The sequence below is a fragment of the Phoca vitulina genome, unplaced genomic scaffold (assembly GCF_004348235.1).
Source record: "Phoca vitulina isolate PV1807 unplaced genomic scaffold, GSC_HSeal_1.0 scaffold8, whole genome shotgun sequence".
NCBI classification, from domain to species: Eukaryota; Metazoa; Chordata; class Mammalia; order Carnivora; family Phocidae; genus Phoca; species Phoca vitulina.
The window spans coordinates 42,204,992-42,228,214 of record NW_022589711.1 but is presented as its reverse complement, the minus strand read 5'-3'; the positions used below and the strand labels follow the sequence as shown (position 1 = coordinate 42,228,214).

At 35.1% G+C, this 23,223-nt stretch overlaps 1 protein-coding gene across 2 annotated transcripts in view; it reads left to right on the top strand.

Moving 5' to 3' along the window:
- Positions 1-23,223, top strand: part of GSK3B (glycogen synthase kinase 3 beta) — a 207,149-nt gene that overhangs the window by 59,962 nt on the left and 123,964 nt on the right. For both annotated transcript variants that reach the window (XM_032406632.1, XM_032406633.1), the window contains exon 2: positions 6,778-6,971. In XM_032406632.1, coding sequence (XP_032262523.1) covers positions 6,778-6,971 — 194 coding nt within the window. The remainder of the gene's footprint in view (positions 1-6,777; positions 6,972-23,223) is intronic.

Below are 23,223 nucleotides of genomic sequence, written 5' to 3'. Positions count from 1 at the left end.
CGCTCAGTGGGGAGTCTGCTTGAGATTCTCTCTCTCCTTCTCCCTCTGCCCCTCCCCCTGCTCATGCGTGTGTGCCCAACCCCCCGAAATAAATAAATAAATCTTTAAAAAAAGAATATACTTACATATAAGTTGATATAAATTGAACTTCAGACCTCAGAGGTGTCCTCTATCCCTGAAGGTGAACTTCAAATCTCAGAGTTCTTACCCATTGCTACATATTGATGCTTCAAAGAAAACAGAATTATTTGGAAAATGGTTATGAAACAGACTAATTCTGCTACCTGTAAATAAATACACATGTGGCAAATTGGATCATTTGTTTTGGCTGCATGTTGTCACCGTATTTCCAGTAAGCCCTCCATTCTCTTTTACTACTGGTAAAGCCGTTCTATGTCCCTTATCCCTGGGGATTTGTATCTGATCAATGGCAAGCATAAGAAGACGTAAACACACTGCTTAATGTTTAGCATGAAATCGTTCCCAAATCCTAACAGTTGTGCTTGAGTAATTCTACATAAATTCAACAGTAAACCTTTGTGGAGCCACCTGCATTGTGCTGAACCCTGTGCTAATAAGCACTAGGGAAATGCAAATGATTCAGATAATGCTTAGCTTTCCTAAGAGCTCCTTAGTCAAGTGAGGGGCTCAGACTCTTAATAATTATAGAACGTTGTGATAAGCACTGTAGTAGGGCATGTACCGAGTGTTGAAAGAGCATAGCAGGGCAAAGGAATGTTTTTTTTCTATTTCCATGGCCAATAACTCAAAGTTCAGAGAAACTATTATTTATTGAGCACTCTCTGTGGGGCATGCACTTAAAAAAAATGCTCAACTTAAGTTATTTAATCATTACAACAACCCTATGAAGTAGCAGCTATCTCCATTTTATAGATGCTAAGTGGTAGAATATGTGATTCAAACCTTGGTAAGACTTCAGAGCCCATATAATACCATTATGCCTCTAGCACAAAAACTTGATTGAATTTTTTTTTTCTTAAAGGGAATTTTATGGTCTTTCAGAATTTACCCTTATTAATCCCATTGGTATGGTATATCCCTGTGATTAAAAATGTGGTGTTATTGTACTGTTAAGGCCTCCGGAATCTTTTTTTTATCTGATCTTTATCCTTTGCCACCCTGTTTTCCTTTCTATTTCTAGAAGTGGCATATAGGGAAACATGTCCAAAAGTCAGCCCATGTGTGACATCTGTCCATTTTGTTTTCTCTGCCTCTCCTTTTGTTTACTCTTCCTATCCCCAAAGGAAATTTAGTAATTCTTTTGTTTTATTTTTCCTAGTCCTTTACATCGAGTCATGTGGAGATGAATGGTGTCTAAGGGAAAAGGCTCTGCCAGAAAGATTTTTATCCTATCAAGGTTTCATAGAAATTGCCTTAAAATTTTTATCGTGCTATTGATAATTGGGGTTGATTTGGCTGATTTAGCTGCTTGATTGGCGTTTCTTTCTTTCTTCCAAGTCTTGCTCTAGGGTTGTGAGCAGATGCACTCTGGCTAGAGCTTCCAGGTCTTAGAGTCCCTATTTCATGAAAAGAATAAGTTTATTTTTTAATTTGTCTACCTCTCATTCTCTGGACCTCAGTTCCTTACTTTTTATATATTATGATTTTGCTTATTTTTATGTTGTTTTCATGTTTTTAAACTGTCTTGTTTATTTTGGGGAGAACGTCTTGCCTTAATAGATGTTCCTTAGGCAGTTACTTAGGATAAATAGTTTTTGAACTTTGATATCAAAACTTGAAAATTTGACAGTAGTCAGTGTTTCCCCTTCAGACAGTCTTTTTTTTTTTTTTTAAAGATTTCATTTATTTGACAGAGAGAGACACAGTGAGAGAAGGAACACAAGCAGGGGGAGTGGGAGAGGGAGAAGCAGGCTTCCCGCCGAGCAGGGAGCCCGATGCGGGGCTCGATCCCAGGACCCCAGGATCATGACCTGAGCCGAAGGCAGGCGCTTAACGACTGAGCCACCCAGGCGCCCCTCCCCTTCAGACAGTCTTAATCATGCCTCAAAATGAGGTTCTTTTTATTTTGGGGGGTAATTTATATATTTTTTAATAGAGTGTTTGCTGTGGTGTTGTTAAATATACGTAAAAATAGCTGTTATTTCTCTTTGAGTTAGAGAAACAATAGGCAGTGAGTTTACCCTACTAATACGGTTGTTAGGTAAAAAACAACAACAATAAAAAACTTCCTAACAATACTTCATATCATCCTTATAGTCACAGTGGCATGCTGGTTCCTCTGTGCTTTTGTTACAGACTTTTAACTTCTGTTATTTCTAAATGGAGAGGTTATTCTTGAGTTAAAGGAGGATATTTAGACAGTCATTGACTTTGTTCAGTTTGTGTCATCTTGTTAACATCTCTGCAAGCCTCATAGTTAAAAACTGTTGTAGTTCTTGCTTTTCCTCAGCTCTAAATCTTAAGAAACCGAAATCAAATGGCTAAAGTATGAATGAGATTTATCATTCATGTAAAATTAGAGTATCAGTGTCAGATAACTCCTAAATATTTAAACATGCTTAAAGTGGCCTTTTGGTTTTGGGATGCTCATGCCACATTTGGATGTGGTCAGTGTTACACTATAACATTTGTTCCTCTCAAGGTGAATTGGTTTGAGGAGTGACTTCAGAAGACTTAGAAGATGTCACCACAAGGTGTTGCTCACAAGATACAAACCTTTGTTTGAGAGATTGGGTACTAGCTCACACATATTATTTTAGGATACGCCTAAGGCTTTTAAACAATTAAATTCTATATTTAACACCTTCAATAGAAAGTGGTTATTCTGTTGCATATCATCTTTCTATTGCTGTATAAGGAGTCTTTTGTTTATATATTTAAGATTTAATTCTATTTTCTAGTTATAATAGGAAATTTATATTCCCTGAGTGAATTTTAATTGTAATAGAGGATCCCAGGAGTCCTCTGGTAGGAGAAGGGGCCTCCTGGAGCTGAGCTGTTCCCATTGTTTTGTTGTTGTACCTGCAAGACAGTAGTGTATTTTAGGAGACAGTTTTGTTGTAATTGGTATGAGACTCACTGTATCATGTGTTCTGGGAAATTTAGTATTGGGCAGAGTGGTGATTTTTTTGTTTTGTTTTTAATGAGGCAGATTTATTGATTTCCAGCTTTTCATGAGGATTTTGGCCTGTTGGGAGCAGTGCTTATAATGCTCAATTGCTAAGATCCAAAATTATACAGTTTCTAGTAGCAGATATTAAATTGAACATCACAGAATCGATTATTTTACATTTTTGTTTTCCATATGTTTTTGCTTTAAGGTAAGTTTCAAAATCTAAGGTTACCAAAGTATTTTTGGAAATAGCTCTTTAGCTATTAATGTGAATGATTGAGGCCTGAAAACTGTAACAGATTATCATTTACTCTCTTATTTCTTACTGCTTTGGAGCTGATCTTTTTACATTATATGCTTCTTGGGTGGGGGGGCAATAGTATATGAAGTTAAGTCTTTCAGCTGTATTAGGAAGGTTGTAAAATATAGCAGAGGCAGTATGAGGCAAGTGAGGAGTTCTGGCTACTTAAAGCTTTATGATATTGGATAAGTTAAACTCTTAGTTTTACTTTCCTCATTTGCATAGTAATGTAATAATGTCTTCCTGCATTTATTATGAGAGTAGATGAAACAATGAATTGGATGGTTCTTTATACAGTGAAATTTTATACAGCTGTTTTATTGCTAAGTTGACAAATTACAATGCCAAATGGTGACATGCTTTTCCTTGGCACAGTAGCTGCTGTCTGTCCCATGTGCTAATGCTCATGCCAAGTCATTCCCAGTGTTATCTTGCCATTCTTTACAGCTCTGCTATTTCAGATCTATGATGAAGCAGTCTGAAGAGCTTGATAATTTCTGAATAAAAATTCCAGAATGCTTGAGGTAGAAAGCCTGAGAACTATTGTTCCTAGTATACTTAGGGATTTCATATTAGTAGAGAATATAGCCTTTAAGAGTTCTCAGCAGTTTCTGAACTGCTCAAAAGAGAATAGAATAAGTCTTTAATTTCTGCTAAGATAGTAAGTCTACCTTTTTTACTAGATGTACAAGAGGGTGAAAGGATTGGTCCTTAGCCAAATCCGTTCGCAATTTAAAATTAAGAGGCCTTAAGGGCATCTTCTAGTGATAACATCTGCAGGACCTGTTTATCTTTCTACCCCACTTTAATATTTTTGCAGAATTATTTTATTTATGCATTATAATTTACATATGAGAAAAAGCACAATTAGATGTTCCCTGGGCTTAGTAGTTGAAGATGAAGAGATTTTAAGTCTCAGGGTTCTGATGGTATCCATCAGATATGGTATGCTTTTCATAGCTGGTTCAAGTTCTGTTTCTGAAATGCTGTGGTTTCTTTAGAAATGCATACTGGGGAGGCAAGTGGGGAAAGTCATTACACATGCTTATATTGTTTTAAGTTCTCTTACAGAAGCAAGTACAAAGCTGTGGCTACTGTTTTCTTTATTGACATATGGTTATACAGTAGAAAAGCGTGATTTTTGTTTATACCTTAGCTTTTGTTTTCAATTAAAATTGTGAAATGCAACAGGCATTCTTAAAATCTGTTATTTTAATTAAAAAATAATGATGCTCTGTTTTGTGAATTAGACCTATGAGATTTTACAAGCAACTTGCTCAGTGGAATTATTAATAGTTCTTGAAATATATAAGTTTTGGTGATATGGTGGATGATCTAGGGAAGAGTCAGACTGTTGAAATCAATTCTGTTTTTTATTTTCTTTGGGCAATTGGATGATAAAATGTATTCAATACCTTGGATTTTATTCTTTCTGAATCCAACCTTTCTAGATCTCTTCATTTAAAGTTCAGAAGACTGTGATTCTGTCTTTAGAGGAATGTTATAATGCAAGTAGAGATGGGTTTATTTTACAAATGAAGAAGAAAATAACTCATAGTAAGGTTTATAGTCAACCTGAAAGGATGTAATTAACATTAACATGCTCAGAGATGAAAGTAAATGGAATATTTGGGGAGTTGAGCATGATGATTTAGAACTGAGATTCGATTAAACTAGATTTTGCAAATATATTTGAGATTTATTTTACTAGGAAGTGAAATGTGAAGAAATCATTTGAAAGCATTGAGAACTGCTATATATGTGTGTATGGGCTTCTGCTGGGATTTGCATGCATTTCAAGTACATATAATACTGTTATGAATAAAAAGGGTGGTGTTGACAAGATTTGGGTTATCTTTCTACAAGTGGTGTTGGATTTGTGCTTTCATACCTGTTGGGTGATATACCTTGGAATCAAAAACATACATATTTAAGGTAGTTAACCATGCTATAATGTATAATATCGACTGCCTGTAATTCAGCTAGCTCTTAAGTAGGAATCTTTCATTGCTTTTGTGTCTGTCATGAAGGCTGCCTTATAAAAAGAATTAATCAGTCACAGATATTGCTTATTGGTTTTTGTCTATATTAGTACCTCTGTGAACTAAAAGAGCTATACACATTGGGTAAATTTGCCAGTAACATTTGGGCATTCATTTACCTGGTAATTTCATACTGGGGAAAAACTCAAACCATTGGAAAATGAGATTATTATATTTTTCATTCTTTTATATGTGAGTTACAAATGAATACTTCATAATCTAGGCTTGGTATCTAGAGTTAAAAATACATTATTTTTTCTTTTATTAGGTTAGTATGAATTCAGTTAGCATCATAAAAATAATATAATGGAAGAGTAGAAGAGGAAAAAAAGGAAAAAGTGCAGTTTAGTCAGTGAGCCTAAGGACTTATATGTACAGAGAATTGGTTTTAGATTTCTCAGGGAAGAGAGAAGAAGCACAAATCATAATTGCTACTTCACAATGCTTGTACTCACTAGAATCTGTATGTATTCTGAAATCACTGAAAGAACAATTTAAAGCTCTTTAGAATCAGGTTCTAGTTAGCATAGTATGGTTTAGAATAGTTTAAGAATTTGGAGAACAAGATGATTGTGAACTCTGCCTAGTCAAGTAGGAGGTGGTTCTTGGGCTTGAATTGAGGAGTCTCTGGATTGTTACTGGAAGGGGAGGAAAGGTACAGAAGGTAAGGCAAGAGCCATTGAGTGGGCAGAGACAACAGAACGTCAGTGAGCTACTTATGAATAAGGCTCAGTTCAGAATAGATTTGGTTTTTCTTTTATGTTTTACATCTCTTACCCCAAATTAACACTCCATATTCCTTTTCCCCATCTGACCTTTCTCTGAGAGGTATTTTATTTACTTAAAAAGAAATAAGCCTTCCCTTTGTAAAGGCAGAGTGGTCTGAATAGAGTCAACATATTTAGATATGTTCAGTGGCACCTATTTTATTTTCAAGTAGAATAAGGAAGCCTTGAGAAAAGAACTAGGGCCTTTAGAGTTGGATAAGGATTCACACCCTGGTGAGTCCACCATTCGACTTTTGACTTTGGGCAAATTTAACATTCTTTCCATTAATTTTGTATGGGAACAGTACTATATACCTCATGGAGTTGTTGTTTTCATTAAATGAAGTCATATATATAAACTAAATATGATGCCTGGTCTACACAATGAATAAATGGTGGTTTAAAAAATTACTTATAATTGAAACAAATAGTTGAAGTAATTCTATATGATAAACTAAGATGAGCATTTAAAAATAATTTGTAGTAAAGAATGCAGTTTACTTTGTATACTTCAGCAGTTTTCTCTGTTTAATTCTTTACGGTTCTCATTTTTCTATCTCTTCTTTCTTTTAGGAGACAAGGATGGCAGCAAGGTGACTACAGTGGTGGCAACTCCTGGGCAGGGTCCAGATAGGCCACAAGAAGTCAGCTATACAGACACTAAAGTGATTGGAAATGGGTCATTTGGTGTGGTATATCAAGCCAAACTTTGTGATTCAGGAGAACTGGTTGCCATCAAGAAGGTATTACAGGACAAGAGATTTAAGGTAAGACCTTTGGTATTTCATGTATTTTATTGCTATCAATAGATGTAAATAAGTATTTTTTTCATTCATTTCTCTTCAAATTTGCTTCAAATTTCATTTACTGTGCAAATTTATTATAGAGACTTTATTTTCTGTTTTGTATTTTGTAGAGATAAAATTCACTAAAGATTGCAATATTTTTGAACCACTGCTGAGTGATACATGATTTTAAAATGTTGTGAAAGTAGATTAAAATTTCTTAATTTATACTTTTAAAAAATGACCTGGATCTCATTGGTATAGGAGACCAGAGAAACACTACCTGTGGTGTTTGATCGTTTGAACAATTGACTGTACTTCCTTTCTTAAAATTTCCTTTGAATCTGTGATGCAACACTATCATTTGTTTTTTCCTAAATACCTCTGATTTTCTTTGCAATTTTCTTATGTCTTCCATCCATCTACCCCTAGAAACCAGCCCTCCCCACAGTTTAGTTTATTTTCATTTCTTACACTAGCTCTTTAGGGGATCCTATGCATGAATGTTCAGAGGTCATCTCTATTTTATGGTATATAGTGGAGAGTCAGGAGACCTGGGCTCTAATGTAGGCTCTGCCATTAACAAGCCAAACAGCTCTGTTCCATTCTCTACTTTCCCTACCTGTGCAACATTTTACTGAGAGTCTCTCCTGTGCTAGCAACCATGCCAAACTTGAAGGGCTATAAAAATAAATGAGATGATCACTCCTCTGAAACAGCACACAGTCTGTTAGCTCTGTTCTCTAGAATGTCCCAAACATTCTAAAGAGGTTTTTTTTTTAGAAAAAAAAATTCTTATACCTTTTGTCTTCAGTTCTCACACTCTCTCCTAAGTACTAGTACCCTGCTGCCAAATGCCCATTGGATCTTGATTTGTTATCTCAGGTTGGCAAGGCTTCTTATCTAATCCTGACCTGACTTTTAAGACCCAACGCAAATCCTTTCCTTTTTGCTTTTTCCTTCTAATGATTCCTTCCCCTTCCCTTTTGCTTTTTCCTTCTAATGATTTTGTTATTCACCTTGTCATTCAGACTTTTCTGTTCTCTCATACCTCATATCTAGTTGTTATCAAACTTCATTGATTTTTTTTTCCCCCTCACTGCCTTGATGATTGTAACTTCTTTCCCTTTTTCATCACTACTATTCTAGTCAGTCCCTTACCATTATTTGGCTTACCCACTAGTAAGACTCTACTTCTGATCTTCTGCATACCAGCACTAGAATAACCCCACAGTTCAGTTTGGTCATACTGTTTCCCCTGCACACAATTCTATGGTTCCTCATAGTCTAGAAAATAAAGCCTGCCCAGTTCAGTAGTACATTCAGGAACTTCCATAGTCTTGCCTTATCTCTAGATACTCAGCTTTCCAAGCCTTCTCTGCTGCTATCCTTGAAATATATTGGTCTTTATGGCTTCATTGCTTTTATTTAGCTTCTGTTAGCACTCCCATTCTCTTGCTAATCTAAATCTTGTGCACATATAAAAACCCTTGTCAGATTGCTCCTTTATGAAATTTCTCACATGATTCTAGCCAGCCTGTGGATCTTGTTGTTCTAAATTCCTTGAACACTTACTGTTCATAAACTAGGAAATTCCAAATTTTTTCATGACAAGGACTCCATTTTTATTATGTGTATCCTGGGTGCCCACACATTCAGTGGTGGTTTTTTTTTTGGATTAGTAGTTGATGATAGCAGATGCTTTCCAAATTCTTGTTATATGCTCAGTGATTTACTAAGATTTTTACATAAGTAGTTTTATTTGAGCCTTATCATTAGTTCTGTGAGATTGGTACTGTTATTATTTGGATAAGAAAACCTACGCACACAGATTATAAATTAACTTGCCCAGGGTCACACAGTTAGCAAGTGGAAAGTTGGGCAAGTGAATCCACACATTCTGACTCCAGAGTGCTTTACTAAACATTTTTATCATCACTGCATCAGAACAATAGATTTTGTTTAGAACGTATTTGGTTAATTCTTCTTTTTCTTGCTTTTTTTTTTAATTAAAATTTTTTCCTTTCGTGTGATTAGGTTATTCCTTTGAAATGCAGTTTGGTTCATTTGTTTCTGTATGTATCCCTTCTTAGAATGTTACTCCTGTTCTTCTTGGCTTTTTTTAAAAAAAATTATTTATATTTTCAGTCTGTGAAACACACTAACATGGTTCCAAAGATCAAAAATACACAAATGTCATTTCCTGTCTGTTCCCTCTGTCATGTTTTTTAGTTTTATTGTTTTTTATTATTTTTTTAAAGATTTTATTTATTTGACACAGAGAGACACAGTGAGAGAGGGAACACAAGCAGTGGGGTGGGAGAGGGGAGAGGCAGGCTTCCCGCGGAGCAGAGAGCCCAATGTGGGGCTCGATCCCAGGACCCTGGGATCATGACCCCAGCCTAAGGCAGATGCTTAATGACTGAGCCACCCAGGCGCCCCTGTAGTTTTAACTTATAATATTATTATTATGAATGTAGTTTAACATCTTTTCACCTGTTCACAGTCCATTTTGTTTGCTTTTGTGAGTATATGTGAATTATTCTTTTTTTCTTTTTTCTCGTTGCCCATTTTTAAAATGGGTTTTTGGCCTTTTCCTCTCAACTCTGAACAATTTTTTATTATGGATTTAGCCTTTGTGATATATGTAGTATTTTTACTTTGTGTATTCTATTTTTCTACCATATGATACTCTTTTCTTTTATCATATCTGGATTTTAAGTTATAAGTAGAAAGCCTTTCCCTCAGATTAAAGAGAAATTCATCCACTTTTTTCTGGTAATTACAAGATTTCACTTTTTACATTTAAATTCCCTGATCCATTTGAAGTTTATTCCTGTTTCTGGAGTTTATTCTTATGTATGGTATGAATTATTGATCTAATTTTATCCTTTCTAACTCATTAACCAGTTAGTTGCTCAGTACAGTTATTAAAAGGTCTGTCTTTGCTCCAGTGACTTGCGATGGTATTGTTAATATATGCTAAATTTCCACATGTACTTGGTCTATTTCTGGACTTTCCATTCTGTTCCACTAGGTCATTTGCATATTCCTTTGTCATTACGACACTATTTTAATTATAGAGCTTTACAGTATGTTTTAATGTCTCCTAGAGCTAATCTACCCTTGTAGCTTTCCTTTTTTGTGTTTTCTAGCTATTCTTGAGTGTTTGTTTTTCCATATGAACTTTGGCATCAATTTGACTAATTCCATAAAAAAGCTTTTTGATATTTTTAATTGAAATTTCATTAACTTACAAATTAACTTAAGGAGAACTGACCTATTTGTGATGTTGAATTATCCAGGAATAAGAGATATCTTTCTATTTGTTCAAGTTTACTTTTGTGTCTTTCAGGAGTTTTGTTATATAGGCTTTTGACATTTCTAGTTAAGTTTATTCCTTAATATTTATTGCTTTTGTTGCTATTGTATGGTTTTGTTTTTGTTTTTATTTTTTTCTTCTACATGCTAAAAAGTGGTAAGTTCAGTTCTTTCCACTTTATCACCTTTCCTTTGTGAGACTTAAGTATTCTTTGTTCTCCTTGCTAAATGTTAACTGTTTCCAAAGGAAAAAAAAAAGAAATAGAATTTGATATATTGGCCAGTTCATTTTTCTTGATTATCATAAAATCATAGGAATTTTTATGACAACTTAAAATTCTGTAGTTTCACTTCTGTGATTTACATAGCAGCTGCCTAGGATTACACTAAATAATTATGTATTTCCAGAAAAGGTTGAAATAGGGTCTTCTCCTTGCCCAGTCAAATAAATCATCGTGCTGAACCTGCTAATATCAGTGAAAGGCAGTTTGTTTTGGTGAAAAAACAAGAGAGAAAATGGTCAGAGACAAAAAGAAAACCAAGAGTAATTATCCCTGCACACTAGTCACGTAAACTATATCTAAGACACTGAGCTTTTCTATTAGGAATTTTTGGTACAATCTTCATTTCAGTAGTGTTCTACCTATAGTTTGAATGTCTTTTTTTCTTCTGTGACCCATCATACTGTGGCAGATTACTTAAACAGAAATTAAATTACTTCACTTGGCTGGTTTGGAAGTGCTTGTGATAGAAAATGCTCTTGCGGTCTTATAGAGGTAAAGTCCAGCTAGGTACCTTATGTAGACCTTTTGTTAGAGCAGGGAGAAGATTAATCAGTCCCAAAAGCTACTGACAGTTGTTGAGGCTGGCTTTTCCAATTTGAAAATCGGTAAGTTGTGTTTTTAATTAATTAGTGATCTTAGCCTCATTAACTATTAATTTCAGTTCTCCTTTGAGCTAAGTCATAGGTTTCAGGTCTCCTGCTTGGTTTCACTAGTTCTGTGGTTAGGATATGGGGATGGAGATGTGAAGCATAACTGTCCTTCTATTGTGAATAGTGAGTAGGGCCCTACTTTTAATATATACCATTTTCAAAAATGAGGAGAGATAATGTCTGGTTTTGATCCTTGGGGTTATTATTATTCTCTGCATGGATATTGTGGAGACAGCATAGAAGAAAGAAAACCTTGGTTGTTCACTATTGAGTAGTTGTGTAAGCTAGAGCATATTCATTAACTTTATGAGCCTCAGTTTTATCATCTGTTAAAATGAGGATGCTACTACTACAGCAATGCCCCAGCCTACTGTTTGGCACAGAAAAGAATTCAATAAATATTGTGTTCCCTTTTTTCTCCAATGTTGTATGAATCAAATGAAACAGTGAATTATGAGAACATTTTCTGAATTTTAAAACTCCTCGTAACTAAATTCTGTTCTTATTTTTAGGCATCTGAATTACTACAAATGGCTATTCACTTTGGAAATTTTACTTGATTGTTTTACTTGCTCTTAAATTTGATAATCTTTTTTTTTTTAAAGAAACATTTTTTCTTTTTTAGAGAGGGATGGGGGAGGGGCAGAGGGAGAGAGAGGATCTTAAGCAGGCTCCATGCCCAGCGCAGAGCCTGACATGGGGCTCGATCTCACAACCCTGAGACCTGAGCTGAAATCAAGAGTCTGACCTTAACAGACTGAGCCACCCAGGTGCCCCTAAATTTGATGATCTTTTTGAGGCACCTAATTGTATTTATGTAACTATTTTAAGTCATTTGTGGAAAATCTATTTCCTGATAAAACTGACAAACAACTTGAAAAGAAATAGTAATCTTTACTTATGCCATATGGAGGTATGTTCTTTGAGTCATAGAAACTTGTTATCGAGAGAAGGTAAAAACTAGGTCTTAACCTCTGTGGAGGAGAGAGGGAAGGACAGTAGGTAGGAAAGATCATACACTGCTGTGCAACTCTAAGAAAGTTAAAGCAAAACCAATGGGGAAGTCTCAGCCTGAGGTTGAACCAGAGGAGTACAGTGTTTCCTGGGAAAAGGTCTCCATTAAATATGTCTGCCATGCTCAGGCATTTTCTGGAACAGTTCATGGGAAGCTTGGCATGGCTTTAACAGGAGAATGTCTTTGAGAGCTCAGCAGCTGGGGCTGTGGGTCAATTATGCTCCTTGCAGTGGGAGATCTGAGAGGCACATTTTCATGATTACCAAACCAAGCCTTGTAGGGATAGAGACCCTTTTATGCTACTTTCCCAAGTGTGTAGGTAGTGACTAGTAAAATGTTTTTTTAATTGATTTGAATTTTTAGAGAGTGTGCAAAGGTTGCTGTGGAAGAGTTCTGTTGATTTTGCTTTTAAAATTATATATAGTTTTATTGCATCTATTATTCCAGAGACACAAAAAATGGAGGTGTGGTATTTGTGGTCTTGAATGTCCTTTTTCTGGCTTTCAGTGGCTTGAATGCCTTGAGTGAATGAGAAATAAAACTTAATATAAGGCAGCCAGAGTAATTAGGCAAAAAAAAAAAAAAAAAGGCATCCAAATTGGAAAGGAGAAGTACAACTGTTACTATTTGCAAATGACATGATATTATACATAGAAAACCCTAAAGACTCCATCAAAGAAACCTTTAGAACAAATGAACTCAGTAAACTTGCAGGATACACAAAAATCTCTTCCATGTCTATACACTAATAATGAGCTATCAGAAAGAGAAATAAAGAAAGCATCCTCATTTACAATTGCATTAAAAAGGATAAAATTCTAGGAATAAATTTAACTACAAGGTGAAAGACTCAATATTGAAAGTTATAAGACACACAAATAAATGGAATGATATTCTATGCTCATGAATTGGAAGAAATCAATTTTGTTAAAATGGCCATATCACCCAAAGTAATCTACAAATTTAGTGCGATCCCTATCAAAATTTCAGTGGTGTTTTTTAAAAAAGATTGATTGATTTGAGAGCGAGTTTGAGTAGGGGGAGGGGCAGACAAAAAGAGTGGGGAAGGGAGAGAATCCCAAGCAGACTCTGCGCTGAGTACGGAGCCCAATGCGGGGCTCGATCCCATGACCCCGAGATCACAACCTGAGCCAAAACCAAGAGTCAGATGCTTAACCAACTGAGCCATCAAGGGGCCCCTGCTATTTTTCAAAGAAATAGAACAAATAATCCTAAAGTTTGTATGGGACCATGAAAAACCCTGAATAGCCAAAGCAGTCTTGAGAAAGAAGAACAAAGCTGAAGACATCATACTCCCTGGTTTCAAATTCTATTACAGAGCTGTAGTAATCAAAACAATGTGGTATTGGCATAAAAAAAAAATATATATACATAGATCAATGGAACAGAATAGAGAAAGCCCAGAAATAAACCTATGCGTATGTGGTTAATTAATCTATGACAAAGGAGCTGAGAATATACAATGGGAGAAAAAAAGGATAGTCTCTTCAATAAATGGTGTTGAGGAAACTGTACAGCCACATGCAAAAGAATGGAACTGGACCACTATCGTACACCAAACACAAAAATTAACTCAAAATGAATTAAAGACCCCAACATAAGGCCTAAAACTGTAAAACTTCTAGAAGAAAACATAGTAGTAAACTCTTTGACATAGGTCTTGGCAATAGGTTTTTGAGTCTGACACCAAAAGTAAAAGCAAACTAAAGCAAAAATAAATAAGTAGGACTACATCATACTAAAAAGCTTCTCCAGAGCAAAGGAAATGATCAACAAAATGAAAAGGCAACCTCCTGAATGGGAGAAATGCACTGAATGATATTCTGTTGTATCCATGTATCGCAGTTTGTTCATTCATTCACCTATTGAAGGACATCTTGGTTGCTTCCAAGTTTGGGCAGTTATGAATAAAGCTGCTGTAAACATTCATTTGCAGGTTTTTGTGTGGTTGTAAGTTTTCAGTTCATTTGGATAAATACCAAGTAGCACAATTGCTAGATTGTATGATAACAGTTTGTTTAGTTTTGCAATAAATTGCCAAACTATCCTCCAAAGTGACCATACAGAATGGTTTTATATTCCCACCAGCAGTGAAAAAGAGATTTCCTATTGCTCCATATCCTCATCAGCCTTTGGTGTTGTCAGTGTTTTAAATTTTAGCCATCCTAATAGGAGAGCAGTAGTATTTGTTTTAATTTGCAATTTTCTGATGATTTATGATGTTGAACATCTTTTCATATGCTTATTTGCTATCTGTGTATCTTCTTTGATGAGGTGTCTGTTCAAGTCAATGCTCATTTTTAATGGTTGTTTGTTTTCTTACTGTTGAGTTTTAAGAGTTCTTTATATATTTTGGATAACAGTGCTTTCTCACATATGTGTTTTGCAGAGATTTCTCCCAGTCTGTGACTTGTCTTTTCATTAGCAGAAGTTTTAAATTTTAATCAAAAGTCTAATTTGTCAATTTTTTCTTTCATGGATTATGCTTTTGGTGTTGTATCTAAAAAGTCACTGCCAAACCCAAGGAGACCTAAATTGTCTCCTCTGTTGTCTTCTACGTGTTTTGTAGTTTTGCCTTTTCTATGATCTATTTTAAGTTGATTTTTGTGAAAGGTATAAAATCTGTGATTACATTCATTTCTTTGCATGTGGCTGTCCAGTTATTCCAGCACTCTTATGAAAAGACCATCCTTTCTTGATTGAAATGCCTTTGACCCTTTGTCAAAGTTCAGTTGACTATATTTGGTGGCTGTTTCTGGGCTCTGTGTTTTGTTCTAGTGATGTATTTGTATATCACACTGTCTTTTTTTTTTTTTTAACTGTAGCTTTATGGTAAGTCTTGAAGTCAGTCAGTGACAGTTTTTTGATTGTTCTTCAATATTGTGTTCACTGTTGGATGTCCACAAAATAACTTGCTGGGATTTTGATTGGGATTGCATTGAATCTGTTGATTAGGAAGAACTGGCATCTTGACAATATTAAGTCCTCCTATCCATGCATATGAAATATGTTTCTGTTTATTTAGATCTGTGGTTTCTTTCCTCAGAGTTTTATGGGTTTCCTCATGTAGATTTTGTACATATTTTGTTGGATTTATACCCAAGTATTTCTTTTTGGAGGGGTGCTAAATTGTATTGTGTTTTTAATTCTAAATTCCAGTTGTTCATTGCTGGTGTATAAGAAAGCATTTGACTTTTGTACCTTAAACTTGTACCTGCAGTCTTGTTATAATCACTTATTAGTTCCAGGAGGTTTTGTGGTTGATTCCTTGAGATTCTTTTACATAGACAACCAGGTCATTTGTAAACAAAGATAGTTTTATTTCTTCTTTTCCAATATATATACCTTTTATTTCCTTTTTCTGTCTTACTGTATTCTGTACAATTTTGAATGGGGCGGGGGGTGAGAAGTCTTTTTTGTCTTGTTCCTGTTCTTAGTAGGAAAACACCTAGTTTCTTCACATTAAGTATGTTAGCTATAGATTTTTGTAGATGTTGTTTTTAAATTTGATGTAGTCTCATTTGTCTATTTTTGCTTTAGTTTCTTGTCCTTTTTGGTGTCCCCAAAAGAAGGAAATCCTATCACTTGCCACAACAAGGATGAGCCTTAACGACATTACGACATTACGCTAAGTGAAATAAGCCAGTCACCAAAGGTTAAGTACATTGCCAACTCCAGTGTACTGAAGCTCTTCCCCTGTATTTGCTTATAGGATTTTTATAGTTTTAGGTTTCATGTTTAGGTCTTTAATTCATTTTGAGTTAATTTTTGTGTGTGGTGGAGGTAAGGGTTCATCTTCATTCTTTTGCTTCTTGGTCCAGTTTTTCCAACACCCATGTGCTTAAGAGATTGTCTTTTCCCCATTTTGTAGTCTTGGCACCATTGTTGAAAATTATTTGGCTATACATGAGGGTTTATTTCTGGTTCCTTCTGTTCCAGTGGTCTATATATTTGTTTTTATGCTAGTTCCATACTGTCTTGATTACAATTGGCTTATAGTTTGTTTTCAAATCAAGAATTATTAGACTTCCAACTTTGTTCTTCTTTTTCAAGATTGTTTTGGCTATTTGGGGTCCCTTGAGATTCTGTATAAATTTTAGGATTTTGTTTTTCTATTACTGCAAAAAATGCCATTGGAATTTTGATAGGGATTACATTGAATCTCTATATGGCTTTGGGTAGTATGGACATTTTAATGTTATTAAGTCTTCTAAGCTACAAGCATGGGATGCCTCTCCATTTATTTCTGTGTTCTTTGATTTCTTTTGGCAGTGTTTTATAGTTTTCAGTGTACAAGTCTTCTATCTCCTTGGTTAGGTTTTTCTTAAGCACTATATCCTTTTTGGCGCTATAGTAAATGAGATTGCTTTCTTTTTTGATTGGTCATTGTTAGTGTGTAGAAATACAACCAATTTTTAAGTGTTCATTTTGTATCTGAAACTTTGCTGAAATTGTTTCTTCGTTGTAACAGGCTTTTTTTTTTTTTTTTTTTTTTAATTCCTTAGGGTTTTCTACATATAAGATCATCTCTGTGAACAGAGATAATTTTGCATCTTTTCCAATTTGGATGCCTTTTGTTATTTATTTTACTTGTCTACCTGCTCTGGCTATTATTTCAAGTACTATGTTGAATAGTGGTGGCAAAAATGATCATCCTTGCCTTGTTCCTCATTTTAAAGAAAGTTTTCAGTTTCAATTTTTCACCAATGAATATGATGTTAAGGTGGGCTTTTCATCTTATACAGCTTATTATATTGAGGCAGTTTCCTTCTATTACTAGTTTGTTGAGCATTCTTATCATGAAAGAGTGTTGAATTTTGTTAAATGCTTTTTCTACATCACTTGAGGTGACCATTTGGTTTTTGTCCTTAATGCTGTTAATGTGTGTTTACATTCATTGATTTTTGTATGTAGAACCATCCTTGCATTTCAGGTGTAAATCTTTCCATTGCAGGTATAAAACTTGGTTGTGATATATAATCCTTTCAGCATGCTGTTGTTTGGTTTGTTGGCATTTTGTTGATGATTTTTGTATCAGTATTCATCAGGAATATTGGTTTGTAGTTTCTCACTGTGTCCATCCTTTTATTTGTAAGGTATATGTGTCTTTTATTTAAATGGGTTTCTTGTAGATTATATATAGTTGGGTCTTTTTAAAATTCATTTTTAAATTTTTATTTTTAAAAATTGAGATATAATTGACATATAACATTGTGTAAGTTCTCTTTCATGTTGGTGTATTTAAGCCATTGATGTTTAAAGAGATTATTGATGTAGCTGGATCATATTTTTGCCCTATTTGTTTACTGTTCCTATTTGTTGTCCTTGGTTCTTCCTTTTTCTTCCTCTCTTTTCCTGCAATTGAGCATTTTATAGATTCTATTTTTTCTCCTCTCTCACAGTATCTATTATACTTTTTAAAACCTTTCTCAGTGGTTGGAGTTGAGTCTACAGTGTACATTTACAACTTTTTGAAGTGCACTTTCAAGTAACACTATACTGTCATGGATAGTGGACTTACCTTATGACAGAGTATTCCCAATTTCTGCTTTCCATTCCATATAACACTGCTGTCATTATTTTCACTAATCCATAAGCTATAATCACTGAATACATTATCGCTGTTACTATTTTGAACTGTTGCTGCTAGATCAATTAATTCTCTAATGCTCTTCCTTTCTTTACATAGATACAGATTTCTTACCTATGTCATTTTCCTTCTTTCTGATGAATTTTTTATTTTAACATTTCTTGGATGGCAGGTCTACTGTTGACAAATTCTGTCAATTTTTGTTTTCTGAGAAAGTCTCAATTTCTCCTTCACATTTGAAGAATAATTTTACTAGGTGCAGAATTCTAGATTGGTTGGTTTTTTTTCTTTCAACATTTTAAATATTTTACTTCACTCTCTTCTTGTTTGCGTGACCTTTGAAGAGAAGCTCAATGTAATTCTTACCTTTGCCTGCCTATGGGTAAGGTTTTTTTCCTCCTCTGGCTTCTTTCAAGATTTCTTCTTTATCTTTGATCTTTTGCATTTTGAATATGATATGCCTCGGTATAGATTTTTTGGTATTAATCCTCTTTTATGTTTTTTTGAGCTTCCTGCATGTGTGGTTTGGTGTCTGACATTAATTTTGGGAAATTCTCAGTTGTTGCTTCCAGTGCTTTTTCTGTTCCTTTTTCTCTTCTCCTTGTGGCATTCCCATTTTACATATGTTACAACTTTTGTAATTGCCTCAATAGCTCTTGGATATTCTCTTCTTTTTCATGTTTTTTTTCTCTTTGCATTTCAGTGTTGGAAATTTTGTTGTCATTTCTCTAGGCTTACTGATTCTCTCCTTGGCCATGTCCAGTGTATTGATCAGCCCATCAAAGGCATTGCTAATTTCTGTTACAGTGGCTTTGATTTCTAGCATTTACTTTTAAATCTTTTTAAAGTTTCCATCTCTCTCAGCTTACTTTACGTATCTGTTTTTGTGTGTTATCCACTTTTTCCGTTAGAGCCCTTAGTGTGTTAATCAGTTGTTTTAAATTCCTGGTCTGATAATTTCAACATCCCCACTATATTTCAGTGATTCTGATGCCTGCTGTGTGTATTCACACTTTGATTTTTGTCTTTTAGTATTTTTTGTAATTTTGTGTTAAAAGCTGGATGTGATATATTCAGTAAATGTTACTTAGGTAATAGACCTTTATTTTGAGTTTTTGTTTATCTGGCAGGAGTTAGACTGTGTTTATTGTTTGCTGTAGCTATAGATGTCAGAAGTTGAAATTTCCTCTGGTGTCCCTTTTATTTTTTCTCCTGTTGTTTTTGGATTTCCTGAGAGACTTCTTAAATAAATTCTGAGACATGCATTTCTTTCCATTGTATTTCGCCATTATTATAGAGGAATCCTATTGATCTAGTGGTAAGGTGTGACAGGAGGAAAAGTGTTCTATAGTCTTAAAAATCATGTCTGAGTCTCTTAGTGAACCTGTGCTATGGGCTTGACCTTTATAAATGCTTTTCAGTTTTTTGTCCCTCTTCCTTCCTCATAGGTGAGATAAGAAGGCTACAGGGGGCTGGAGTTTTATATCTCCCTTTGTGCACATGGAAAGCTAGATGAGGTTAGAACTGGGTATTTCCCTTTCCCCACTTTTAAGTTTAGAGAAGGCTAGAGTTGGGTATTTCTTTTCCCCCAGTTTAGTTAGCTTTGGTAGAATAGTTTTCCTTGAGGGCAGGTGTTAAGAACAGAATGCTCTGGGCCTTTTTATAAATGGCTACTTTTCTTCTCATCTGCTTCCCCCAGGTTTTTCCTAGATCTTCACTGTGAGGATCTGATAGAGCTTTAGAGATAAAACTGAGAAACGCATGGGGCGTGCCTCTCTGGATCTTTTCACTCCCAGACTTGTTCATATTACTCCTATGTTAATTACAGTTTAAGTTTTCCTCTACTGGTACTGGCTCTGTAGGCAGTTTCTGCTCCTGTGCTTCTGTTCCAATAAGCTGTGATTCTGTGTATCTACCTGTCTTTCTCCAGTTTTTATGGCAGTGGTTTGCCATGTGACCTCAATTTTTTGGTGGATTTAAGAAGAGTTGTTGATTTTCAGTTTGTTCAGCTCTTTTCTTATTGTGAAGATGAGAGGGATGAGTCCCAAGCTCCTTACATACTAGACTGGAGCCCAAAAGTCCTTCCTTTGCTCATTTTATTTGTCTTTTTATTGTTGAGTAGAGTTCTTTATTCTGGATACAGATCCCTTATCAGACTTACAAATGTTTTCTCTAGTGGGTAGGGCAGTCAGTAGAAACCTTGTTAGCCATAGCAAGGATTTTGGCTTTAAATCTCTTCAAAGTGGGGAGCCGCTGGAGGTTTTAAGCAGAGAAATCCTGTTATCTATCTTATATTTTAAAATATAAGATCACTCTGCCTGCTTTGTTGGATATAGATGGAAGGTCAACAGAGGGAAGCTGAACGACCATATAGCTGAGCAGAGGTATGCTGAAAGACTTACACTAGAAAGGTGGTGAGAAATGATCATTTCTTGGAGATACACAAACACACACACGTTTTTATATTGATAATTGTAAATACACCTGCAATTGTAAGAAATAATACAGAGATCCCATGTATCCTTTGCCCAGTTTCCCTCAATGGTAACAACTTGCAAAATTATAGTGCAATATCAAAACCGGGATATTGACATTAATACAGTCCACCAGTCTTGTTGAGATTTCCCCAGTTATACTTGTACTCATTTGTGCATGCGTGTGTGTGTGTACTTTTATACAGTTTTATTACATATGTAGTTTTGTATATTCACTAGAACACTTCCTTCATCGCAAGGATCCTCATATTGCCGTTTTATAACCATACCCGTTTCTCTCCCTGCCTTTCCTCCACTCTTAACCCCTAGTTTAAACCCTTGCAACAACCAGTAATCTGTTCACCTTATCTATAATTTTTTTATTTCAAGAATACCAATGGAATCAAATACGGTATGTAACCTTTAGGGATTGGCTTTATTTGGTCAGCAAAGTTCTCTGGAGATTCATTAAAATTGTTGCATATATCAATAAATAGTTATTTTCTTTTTCTGAGTAGTATTTCATAGTGTGGTATACTATGGTTTGTTTATCCATTCACCTGTTGAAAGACATCTGGTAGCTATTCTGAATAATATGGCTATGAAATTCATTTATAGGTTTTTGTGTGAACATAAATTTCCATTTCAGTGGGGTTAAGGCCTAAGAGTGCAATTGCTGGAATCTTGGAGACACACACACACACACACACACACACACACACACATCTTTAAGATTTTATTTTTAAGTAATCTCTATACCCAAAGTGGGGCTCAAACTCATAAAGAGTCGCATGCTCTACTGGCCAAGCCAGCCACGTGCCCTTTGGATATATGTTGAAGGTGGAACCAACAGTATTTCTTGACAGATTGAATGTGAGGTCGGAGAGAAAGAAGATTCAAGATTTCAAAATTTTTGACCTGCGCAGCTAGAAGAGTCAAATTGTCAGTAATTGAGATAGGATATGGGTGGAGCAGGTTTAAGGAAGATCACGAATTTTGCTCATGACATGTCAAGTTGAGATGCATATTAGACACAGAAGAATTGACATGTAGTTAGTTGGCTAAAAGATCCTGGAGTACACAGGAGAGTTCTAGTCTGGGGATATAAAACTGGGAGTCATCTGCCTTTAAAGTCCTGAGACTGGAAGAGTTCGTAGAGGTAGCTGAAAAGAGGTGAGACACCAAGTTCTGTCTACTCCATTGTTTAGAAAATAGAGAGATTAGGAAGAACTAGTAAAAGAAACAGTGAATTTGGCCAGGGAAGAAGGAGAAATTGTGGAGAAAGCATTTCAAAGAGTGACCAACTGATCATCTATTTTTGTGGAAACCATAATTGTAGCATGTAAGCATAATCCCTCTAGTAGCCTGAGATTTTAGTTGTGTTGTATTCTGGTGGTATATAGGATGATATGTCTCCTTTCTAGTTTCGTTTTAGGAAAAAAGGGTTTTTGAGTTTTTGTTCATGTATTCAGAAAAGCTAGTGGTTCCAGGAAGGAGTTGCTAGTTAATATCCAATTTACGTGTATGCTTTCATGAAAAACCTTTTAAATTTAATGAAGAAGTGTTATCATTTCAAAAAGAAGTGTTATCTTTTCAAAACTCTCACATCATTTTTTTTTTAAAGATTTTTTTTTAATTTAATTATTTGACAGAGAGAGTATACAAGCAAGGGGAGCAGCAGAGGGAGAGGGAGAAGCAGGCTCCCCATTGAGCAGGGAGCCCGATGCAGGGCTCGTTCCCAGAACTTTGGGATCATGACCTGAGCTAAAGGCAGCTGCTTAACTGACTGAAGCCACCCAGGCACCCCTCACATCTTTTTTTTTTTTTGATACCTCTAAAGGCAATTGTAAGTGCTTTCAATACTGAGGTCCTGCTTTATTGTCACTGTATTCTTCAAGCATATAGTAATAAATGTAGTTGATGGAATTGAGTTACATTTTGTTGTGATAGTTAAGAGCATGGGCTTAGGAATCTGACACACCTAGCTTAAATCTTGTCCCTGCTCTTTGCCCGCAAATTCCTTAACCTCACTATGCCTTCACCCCCTTTCTAAGTGGGGATTGATATTGTTGTCTACTTAATTGGTTTGTGGAGAGAATTAAATGAAGTCAGGAAGATAAAGTTCTTAGCAGGGTACCTGGCACTTGATTTTCAGTAATCCTGTAGTTGTTGGTACTATCATTGTTATGGAATAATATTTCAAAGATACAGGGTTAAAGCAGTGTTGCATTTAAGCTAGGGTTGACTTACATGCTCAGGCCTCTGAAAACTAAGCGTTTAAGAACCCTCACTTTTATATTTACTTCAGTCCATATTAGCCTGCTGGGAATAGAAGTTCTTTAGGCTCTCCAGGCATCCTTTCTGTTGTTTCCCTTTCCTTTCCCCTTTCTGTGCTGGACAAGTTGTTTGTGGGACTGATTGGGAAAATTTGCATGTATGAATCCTGTTTATTATTCCTATAAAATTGGGATTTTTTTTGTAGAAAATTTTAAGCCTGCCTGACAGTATATATAACTATAATTTATAATTTAGGTTTTTATTTGTATACTAATTATAGTAATGTAAAAGAAAAATGTTACTGTAAATTTCCAGAACATTAGTTGATATTAGAAAGTCCACTCTGTATATGAGATAAATATATATAACATATATATATATATATATATGTTATATATATCAATGTATATATACTAAGTGTGAATGAGATTGAATATATAAGGAACTTTCCTTGGCTTTTAGAGCAGGAAATGGCAAACTCTGTGCCTGTTGCCTATTTTTGTAAATAAAGTTTTATTGGAACATAGGCACTCCGATTCTTTTACATATTGTTATTGACTGCTTTTCCACCGTAACTGTAGAGTTAAGTAATTGCAACAGAG